Genomic DNA, 10,353 nt, shown 5'->3' with positions numbered 1-10,353 from the left:
TCCGGGGCCTCTGTGCTGGGCTCCTTGGGGCTGGGGGTCTCCTCCACCTCCGTGGGGAAGGGGGTCTCTTCATCTGCAGGTGAGAAACACAGACACAGAGAGGGTGAGGCAGGGTCTGTAGATATGCCCTCAAATTATAGGTGAAGGTTGAAGACATGGTCATGACTGGGGGCCCTCAGTTCACTTCAGAGAAGTCCTTATTTGGAGCTGGGTGGTCCAGTTCAACTGTCTTCTCAAAAATGTGCCCAGAGCCTCGAGGTCAGCCCTGTGGGACCCTGAGCAGCCACCAGCACAGCTCACGGAGGCCCTTCTCTGCCCAGGGAGACCCAGCTATCATCAGGGAACCCCAGCAGAGAGGCACAAAGGACACCGTGGCTCAGCCTCCAGCAGAAGGGACCCCTGTACCCTGCTCACCCAGCAGAGAGAGTGTGATCCTCCTGCAGGCTCCCACCCTGGGGCTTCCACCATCCACTCACCTGTCACCCCGATGGCAGACACGGGGCCCTGGCGTTGGCCGTCATGGAAGCCGTACAGGTTCATCTTGTACTTGTGGTCTGGCTCCAGGCCTGAGATGGTGACCTCGTCCTCGTGCCCTGGCACCCGCACCACCTTGGGCTGCCCGTCCCCGTTCTTGTACTGGACCAGGAAGTGCTCAAACTGGCCCTCGGGGACGGTCCAGGAGAGGTGCAGGGAGTCGGGGGTGGTGTCGGTCACTGACAACTCCCCCAGGCGGGGCTTGATGGGAAGCTCGGGGGTGGTGGTGGGAGCTTCTGAAGGTTTATCCTCCTCCTCCTTTGGGGCTGAACAGAGACAGGGAGAGAGAGAGAAGGACCTGAGAGAAGGGCAGGTGCTCATGTGGCCTTTGCTCTCCTCATTGCTCTCACACTATTTGGAAGGAAGTAGGGTGGGCAGAGTTCTTCTAGCTCACCTGTCATGGCCTCCACTTGGGTAGGACCCATACGCTCCCAGCCATGGAAACCATACAGGTTCACCCGGTATCTGTGATCGGATTCTAGGCCTGAGAGGGTGATGTCATTCTGGTCACCCCCTATACTAACAACTTGAAGCTGCCCATCCTGGTCTGTGTATTGGATCTCGAAGGAATCAAATTCTCCCTCAGTGACTGTCCAAGAGAGATGCAGGGTGTAGGGTGTGACTCCATCTACCATCAGCTCCCCAAGGTGGGGCTTGGACTCTGGAGGGTTTGGGGCCATGGTCTCAGCTTCGATTTCTTCCCTGGGAGCTATTCAGAGAGATAAGTAGAGATTGGTGACTAGTTTGTCACTGTACCAGTTCTCTCCAAGAGGAAGGCAGGAGGGAAGGTGATGAAAGCAAAAGATTAATAATAACGAGGGCCAAATATTTATACACGGGGATGAATTTCAAAAGCGCAATTCTAAGTATAAGAACCAAAACACAAAAGACTAAGTATTGTATGATTCTGCAAATGAAACGCTTAAAAGGGCACAATATAATGATAGAAAGCAATCAGTGGTTGCCAGAGGCTGGGGTTGGGGAATTGACTGCTCTGGGTATAGGCAAACTTTTTGGGTCCAGGGAAACATTTTATATCTCAGCTATGGCAATGTTTTCATTACCTGTACATTTGCCCAAACTCACTGAATTATTCCCTTAAAATGAATGTATTTTATTGCATGTAAATTATACCTCCATACAACTGATTCCTTCACCCAAACAAAGGAATATAGGAAGCTCAGAAATTGTGTGGCCAGGTAAAGTGGAGAGACTGGCAGGAAGGAAGAAGAGTCTATTCTGGCCACAGCCATACTCACCAGTCACAGCAATGGTGGAGACAGGACCCACACGCTTGCCCTCATGCAGCCCATAGAGCAGCAGCTTGTACCTGCGGGCGGGGTCCAGGCCTGAGATACTGACTTCCTTGAAGCTACCTTCCACAGGTACCACCTGAGGCTGCCCATTTCTATCCTTGTACTGGACCACAAAGGAGTCAAACTGGCCCTCGGGGACTGTCCATGAGAGGCCCACGGAGTCCGGTGTCACGCTGGTCACCTGTAGCTCCTCCCCCAGACGGGGTTTTGGGGGACGCTTCATTCCAGTATTGCCCACAGCACTCTGGGTCTCTGAGATGTAGAGAGAGATGTCTCTGTCATATGGCTGAAATGTTTCTGGAAGGCTGGGTGACCTCGAAGGTCAGGATTGAGAGGTCTGGAGACAGGGCTTTGCCATGGCTGAATCTCGAAGGGCTGGTGCTATGGGCTTATGCAAAAAGAAGGGGGGACTGGATCCCAGCCAGAGGGGCTGGGACCAAATAACAACCATGGCAGCCATCACAAGTGACCACCTACTGCTCTGGCCTGGCTGGGTGCTAGATGCCTTTCCCAGGGACTTCTAGAAACAGAGGCAGGCCCAGCAGGGGATGCCCTGACCTGTGGTGCCATCCGCGGTGAGGGGTCCATGGCGCCTCTTGCCCAGGAAGCCGTAAAGAAGGAATCGGTACTTGCGGGCAGGGTCCAGAGGGGTGATGGTAACTGAGCGCTCGTGGCCCTCCACAGGCACCATCCGGGGCCCATCCCTGTCCTTGAACTGGACCACAAAGGAGTCGAAGTGGCCCTCGGGGACCGTCCAGGAGAGGTGGAGTGAGTCCAGAGTGGGATCTGTTACCCATAGCTCCCCGAGGCGGGGTGGGGCCCCTGGGCTAGTGTCACCTTGAATAGCTGGCAGAGAGAAAAGGTTTTTGTGTTTATTTTCCAAAATGACTCCGTGACTGCCTCTTGCTGGAGCTGAAAAAAAACAGAACTGCCCAAATGATCAGTGCTTCCCCTAAATCTTTTCATCACCCTTTCATCTCTGCTACCATTCCCAGCTGGCCTGTGCCTCTGTCCACTTAAGCAATGTAGGAGGGGGCTTCTGTCCTGAGACATCTCTGGGAAAAGAGATTCTCTATCTTGCTGCTTATCTTCTTTATCTTGCTGTCCAGACTCTTCTCACTAATTAGGAACTATTTCCCTAGCAGGGCACAGCTTGTCACAGACTTGGTGTGTTTATTTTCTTTTACCAAGGAGCCTATTCTTTGTGATGTGACTGGCCCCTGAGGAGATCCAAAGGTCCTGGGGATATCAGAGCGGGCACAGGATCCCCACTGGGGACAGAAAACAGCTGGGGAGGCATGATGTTCTGATGAAGTTGATCCCCAGAAGCCTTGGTGGAGGAGTGGGGGCTGCCTACATGTGAGGGAATAAGGGGGAAAAAAGGGGAGTTCGAACAGGGAAAGGACCTGGCTGGGAAGCCATCGTGAGGCCCGAGAAGGAGCTGGCCTGCTGCCTTCCTGGACAGCAAGGACGCTGAGAGCATTGTTATTGTGAGAGTTTTCTGGCAACAGGGAGCCCCCAGGGGCAGGGATGGGCCTGGACCAAAACCCAGGAAAGGGGCACAGCTGGGCTAGGCCTGACTGGGCCTGGCTGGGCAGCCAGCCCTGGGCCCCTGGGGTCCCCAGTTTCTGAGGCTCCAGGGGAAGGACAGAGGAGGAAAGAGCTTCTCTTGGGGAGGCAAATATGGGATCCGCTATGCCTGAGTCAATTGAGTGAGAGTCAGAGGGGAGATGGCACAACTCTCACGAGGTGATGGCTACTCAGGGCTGAGGCTCCACAAAGCCCAGGGAGGCAGGAAAGGCTCCCTTCACCCCCTTTCCTAGCATCCCGGTTTCCCACGTTCCACTTTCCAGGAAGGGGTCCAAAGGGTCTTCCCTCATTCAACAGAAGTAGGAATTATGAAAGGAGAGGAAAAGTCAGCCGGGGGAATGGATCCAGGAACTAGCCCCATTTTCCTGGTTCTCGTCTGCCTTGGACTGGGGCAGGCAGTGTGAATTTTCAAATGAAACAGACGAGGTGAACAATGGGGAGACCTGGACCAAGGGAGACGAGACCAGGAAGTGTGAAGAAGGATGGGAAGGCTGGGGCCTCAGGCTCAGCTTCATGGGGGTTTCTCTCACCTGTCTTTGCCTCCACAGAGACTGGGCCATGTCGTCTCCCATCCTGGATCCCAAAGAGCATGAACTTGTATTTCCTATTGGGCTCCAGACCAGGGACAGTGACCTCAAGTTGGTCTGCAGCCACAGACACCACCTGGGGCTGCCCATCCCTATCCTTGTACTTGATGATGAAAGAGTCAAATTCTCCCTCAGGGACCGTCCACGAGAGGCTCACGGAGTCTGGTGTTACGTCTGTCACTGTCAGCTCCCCCAGGTGTGGCTTCTCAGGAGACTCTGTGACTGGGGCTGGCAGGAGGGGAGCTGGGATCCGGGAAGACAAAGAATATGGCTGAGATCTTGGAAGGGGAAGTGCCCCCTCACAGGGCTCCTGGGCTCCCGGGGCCTCCAGGAGCCTCGGACTGAGGCGGGGAAACTTTATTTTCACTGGTCTCTAACAAAAATGTAGTATGTCCTTCAATGATGAATATAAAAACCAACCATGGACTACTAGCAGTACCTTTGACTTTGTCACCAACAATAATCATGGATGTTTTCATATCAACTTAGAATTTCTGCAGAGACTTCAAAATACTGGTTATACTCATCGCTCCTTCCAAATGTGGATAGGTTATTACACATGCCACTAAGTCTTGTTATTTAATGAACAAATAAAGAAGTCCCTGCATTACTAAATCATAAATTTGAATTTAAAAATATTTTGATAATTGTATATCAATATAATTGGCTTCCTTTGTAATCCTATGCATTTTATTTTATAGATTTTAAAACATTGCTCTGAGGAAGGTCCATGGGTTTCATCGACACCATGGTACAAAAATGGTGGAAACCCATGCTCAGGAAGTCATGAAGGTGGGGAGGCCCTGGGAGCCAAGAGCAAGGGCCACTTCCAGAAGGGAATACAGCTCGAGCCAGGGGGCTGAGCACCTCTGACAAGGGATTCAAGGATGAGTGCTGTTTAACCCCAATAAAATAGGGCAGCAGGGTGAGGTGGTGGCCGTGTCCAAGTCACAGCAGGCTTGCAAAGAGAAGGGGAGAACAGCTGTGGACAGTCAGAGGGAGAGAGACAGTCTGTGACTAGATTTGGTCAGGTGAAAGGAAGATATTTTGGTCTGGGGGATGGGGTGGAGTAGAGATGGGGAATGGAAGGCAGAGAAGGGCCTAGCCCAGGGAAGGGGCCAAGGTCTCACAGAGAGACTAATATGCCTATGACCCCAGGAGGATCTGCAGAGGCCACTGAGGCAGGACCTGAGAGATTACGGGGCAAGGGGACTCTGAATAATCAGGGATGGGGACTGCACGACCCCTCACTCACCTGTCATAGCTATCACAGAGAGGGGGCCCACACGCTGCCCACCATGTAGCCCATAGAGGTTCATCTTATATTTGTGTGCAGGCTCCAGGCCTGGTATGGTGGCTTCACGCTGGTCTGCGGCTACAGGCACCACCTGGAGCTGCCCATCCTTGTCCTTGTACTGGACCACAAAGGAGTCAAATTGGCCCTCAGGAACTGTCCACGTGAGGCCCACGGAGTTGGGAGTCACATCTGTCACTGTCATGTCCCCCAGGCGTGGCTTCAAGGGGTGCTCAGTGGCTGCAAGAATCTCTTCTGGTTGTGGAACAGAGACAGAGATGGTGGAAGGCTGTTAGGAAAAGCCCTTCTTTCCCTTGGTGGTAACTACATGCCTTGTTTTTGTGGTGCCCGAGAAGTAGGTCTGATGGAAACCTCCACTGATTGGCAGCATCTATCTGGTAACAGCCCTTTACTAAGTTCCTGCCAGGATCTGGGGCTGTGCTTAGGGGGCTCGGTGTTAGTAGTCACTGAAACCTGGGAAAGTGGCTGAACTTCCATCTGTGCCTCAATGGCTCCGAGTTCCTCCCCGCAAGGCCTCCCATTGACCCCCAAACTCTATTTGCTCAGCAACCTCCTTGGATGCCTAATCAATGTCTCAAACACAACAGTCCAAAATGGAACTCAAGGGCTCCCCTCATACCTGTTCTCTCCTCAGCCCCTCAATTTCAGTGAAACCACAGTTACCTTCTCAGTGCCATCCGGGGTCCTGTCCTACACCCCAGCCAGGTGCATGAGTAAGTCCTGTTGGCATTAGCTTCAGAAGCTGGCTGTCCTCACCACCTCCACCACCGCCATCTCCAGGTAGCACCAGCTCTTCTTATTGGATTATAGGGCAGTCTCCTGAATCACCTCCCTCTTCTATCCTCACCCCTCTTCTCTCTGATCCCCACACATTAGTCTGAGCCTGTTCCTGCCATGGCTTCTATCTCACTCAGAACAAAAACCAAGTCCTCAGCATGGCCTCTAAGCATGGCCTCTAAGGCCCCACACATTCACCTCTGATGTCTCTTCCCCAATTCTAAAACATTCCTCGCTGGTCCACAGATGTTCGGGCACCTTCCCTCTGCCCCAAGTGCTCTTCTCCAAAGGCCTAGGTGACATGTCCTCTCCCTTCTTCATTCTTTCCTCAGGCAGCCCTTTTCTGCCTCCTTCCCACCCACTCACTTACTGGGCTTTGCTTTTCTTTCCAGCTCTCGTCGCTGTCACAAATGGTACCACCGACGTATTTGTGTAATTTGGTGCCTGTCTCCCTCTGCTAGAATGCGAACTCCACAGGCAGGAGCTATGTCTTGTTTCACCACTGTGTCCCCAGCATCCAGCACACAGTGGGTGCTTCACAAATGTTCATGAAATTAATGAGTAATCTGTACATCTGGACTGGGAAAAGCCAAGCTCAGGACCTGCTCGTCCCCATTGCCTTAGAATGAGCTGAGTCTGGCAGACACTCCTCATCAGTGACTGAACCTGGAAGGTGGTCCCAAGAGGCAATTGGTAGTGGGGGTGAAAGGTGGCTAGGTGGCTGGGGTTCCCAAGAGCTTATTTCCTTGGCTCCTGTGGAGGAGAAGACTATGTTCCCAGGAGATAAAACCTGCTTTAAAAAGGGCTGCTGATGAGGCCTCTGGAAGACAGAAATGAGTCTGAGTGGGGAAGGCAGAATGGAGGCAGCCAAAGAGGGCTGTGAGTGACCACCACATATTCTAAGCCAGGCATTGTATTTCACTTCATTTGCTTTCTAGTTGTTAGTTCATGTAGACTCCATTTCCTGCTCATTTTTGCCCTCTCTGTATTTCTTTCCGTGAGAAAGAGAAACTGTCCCTTACCATCAAGTCTTATTGTTGGTGGTTTGGCTTCACTGGAGAAGGTAAGATTATAACTATCCCTGGGTATGGCAGTCCCCACGTTGCATGTGAAATAATCCTTTCCTAATTTAGGAATGTTTCTAACTAGCTGTACACATTTCTTCTTCTGGCTGTGGTGCTGTGTGCCTAGCATGGTCCCTTGGTCAGCTCAGTGGGCTCCAGCTGCCCATCACCTTCCTACTCTGATAATGACCGTCCTGCTTAATCACAGAGCTAAGAGCTGGGGAAGCTGAGAACAGAACTGCCAGATTCCAAAACTCAATTTTTCTCTATTGCATTGGCTCAGAATAATGCCTGACACAGCCCATCCTTACCCAGGGACCAGGGACAGGGCTTCACAGAACCCAGTGTGGCTGCCCAGGACAGACAGACGGAGTGAGCATCACTCTAGGAGAAACCTAGGCCGCAAGTTCTGGGCCTGGCGCAAGCCTTCACCCTGCTTTTAAATTTGTAATCTTTCCTCTTATAGTAAATGCTATTTTTCAAAAATGTGTCTTTGTTTCAGTGAACAAAGGGAAAAAAAGATGGCTCTTGCTGTGACCAAGAAGGTAGGCAGGAGAGTCCCTTATGCTGAGGCTCCAGAGAGGAGGTGCTGAGGCTGGGTCCTTTATGGTGGCCAATGGCCTATACCTGGCCCTGAGAGAGGGGTGGAAGGGATGTTCTACCTTGCTGTAAAGTCATTCACTGTAATGTAAGGAGGAGGCAAGATAATTAAAATGTTAAATCAAGCCACATTCAGAGACTGCAATGTGGTGATCAGCTCTGCAGTCAGGCCACGAGGACACCTGTACAACAAAGGAAGATTTCTTCTGGGATTGCTAACAAACCTCCACACTGTGAAGGGAAAACAGAAAAACACATTCTTTAAGTGGCTGCCCTACACAAAATAAAATCATTCATTCCCTATGGCTAAAATCATAGGGAACCTATGGATTAAAGGCTGGGAACTGCCAGTGGGCCTTTTGCACTACATATTCTTACCTTTTCACACTACATACTCCTCTTCCTTGCTGTTATGTCCATATCAAAGGAAATGGGTTAACAAAGTCTTAAACTATAACTCACAGGAACTAAAGAATGATATATAAGCTGAATTCCCTGAACACTCAGGGTCCCTCTCAGTCTCTGCCTCTGAGAGGAGACCACACTCTGTGGTGTCACCCCTTTTCTAATAAACTTTCCTTTGACTCTAACTCTGGCGTGTGTGTTGAATTCTTTCTACACTCTCCGTCAAAGGACTCTTTACTTCACTTGGTGCAGGGCTTGGTCTCCCCCTACTCAGAGAAATTTGCCCTGTTCTGCATTAACTGGATGAGTGGTAAAGAAGGCTTCCAGCTGCACTGAAGCCAACGTCTTATACACACTGACCATCTAAGAGCTGAACCAGCCAAGGCAGACAGAGCAAACCCCTGAGTAAGGATAATTATAATGATCCCAGCGGCAAATACTGACAGCATGTTCACTCTTGCCAGGCCTTTCTTAGTGCTTTATATTGTTAATTCATTGATTCCTCACAACGGATCTGTGAAATGAGCATTACGATCCCCATTTTACAAATGAGGAAGCACGGAGAGTCTAAAACTTGAGCAAAGTCATAAAGCTGGTTGTAGCCCAGTCCCTGTGAACTGCTCTTTCTAGTCTTTCCCAAGCAGGTGGGGCCTCAGGGTTCCACTGCAGTAAGGAGAGCAATCAGTACAGGGAGGTTAGGGGCCATCAGTGGGAGTAGAGCAAACCAGGTCCCCACCCTCACTCACCGGTCACACCCACGGTGGACATGGGGCCCACACGCTGTCCCTCATGCAGGCCGTACAGGTACACCTTATACTTGCGGCCCGGCTCCAAGCCCTGCACGGTGACCTCGTTCTCCTCACCCCCAACACGCACCACCTGGGGCCGCCCGTCCCTGTCCTTGTACTGGATGGTGAAGGAGTCGAAGTGGCCCTGGGGGACGGTCCAGGAGAGGCTCAGCGAGTCCGAGGAGGATCCTGTCACTGTCAGCTCCCCCAAGATGGCTTCCTTGGGGAACTCTGGAGCCTCTGTGCTGGGTTCTGTGGGGCTGGTAGTTTCCTCCACAGCCTCCTGGGGGGCTGAGAAAAGAGATCAGAGATATAGGCTTAAAGGGTGACTTGCTTTGCTGGTGACATTAATTACAATAACAAGTACATCCAGCAATTATGTTCCTCAAGCTATAGGCCTAGTGGTTTGTGTAGCCTTTGTATTAGCCATTCAGTAACTCATTGACGAAGACAGAGCTCCGTCATGTACTGCTGGCAGGATTGTACTGGTAAGTTCTATGGGATAGGGTCTCCCTTCATGTCTGAGAAAGGAGCTGAGATAGGAAGAGAGGAACCTCTGAGTTCTCGACCGTGTTCACTGACAATGCTGACCTCAGGAAAGTGAGGGGGCACTGAGGCCTCCTTCTGCCTGCACTCCTCCTTTTCAGCTTCACCCCTCCCAGGCTTCCCAGTGCCCACCCCACTTAACAGGACAGGAGATGGAATGTGCTTTGGCTGAGGCCTCCCAACGGCCCTGCCCCTCCCTTCGCTTTTACCCTAAGGAATGAATTGCTAAGGCAGGGCTTCGGACCAAAGTGGGAGAAAGATTTGGGGAGTGGGGTGGGGTTGAAGAGGGCCCTGCTCTTCCCTGACTGGGTCTAGAATTGAAGCCACAGGATACCTACCTGCCCTCTGCTCACTTAGGTGTTTGCTGAGGCTCCGTGGACGGGGGAGACTGGAGTGAGGGTAGCCAGCCCTTCTGTGACCCGCCCCCAGGTCTACTGGAACTACTTAGGGGACAGGAGATTAAGGAGGGAGCAGTCAAGAATGATAACCCAGAAGAGGATGGAGAAGGTAGGGAAGTGAGGAGGGAAAAAGGATAGTGGGAAGCGAGAGAGTCAGGGATAACTAGCAGCTCACTCTTCAACAGCAGTTTCAACGTGCCAGGCACTGTATGTATTCTAACAACCCTATGAAGCAGCTACATTATTATCTCAATTCGACAGATAAGAATGCTGAGGCACAGAGAGGTTCAGTAACTTGCACAAGGCCCCATAGGCAGAAAATTGCAGAGCTAAGATGAAAATCTAGGTAGTTGGCTCCAGAGCCATTCTGTGCTGGCCAAGGAGGCTGGATGAATGCAGGAACATGGGTGTGTATGGGTGTGTGTGTGTGTGT

The 10,353-nt window shown here is 51.6% G+C and overlaps 1 protein-coding gene across 1 annotated transcript in view; it reads right to left on the bottom strand.

The window, feature by feature from the left end:
* Window positions 1-10,353, bottom strand: part of TNXB (tenascin XB) — a 56,200-nt gene that overhangs the window by 22,511 nt on the left and 23,336 nt on the right. The window contains 8 exon segments of the mRNA XM_011379907.2: window positions 17-73; window positions 477-800; window positions 929-1,243; window positions 1,794-2,102; window positions 2,409-2,696; window positions 3,971-4,270; window positions 5,283-5,610; window positions 8,942-9,267. Coding sequence (XP_011378209.1) covers window positions 17-73; window positions 477-800; window positions 929-1,243; window positions 1,794-2,102; window positions 2,409-2,696; window positions 3,971-4,270; window positions 5,283-5,610; window positions 8,942-9,267 — 2,247 coding nt within the window.

The sequence above is a fragment of the Pteropus vampyrus genome, unplaced genomic scaffold (assembly GCF_000151845.1).
Source record: "Pteropus vampyrus isolate Shadow unplaced genomic scaffold, Pvam_2.0 Scaffold378, whole genome shotgun sequence".
NCBI lineage: Eukaryota > Metazoa > Chordata > Mammalia > Chiroptera > Pteropodidae > Pteropus > Pteropus vampyrus.
The sequence above is the reverse complement of the archived record's forward strand: the minus strand, read 5'-3'. Positions and strand labels throughout refer to the sequence as shown.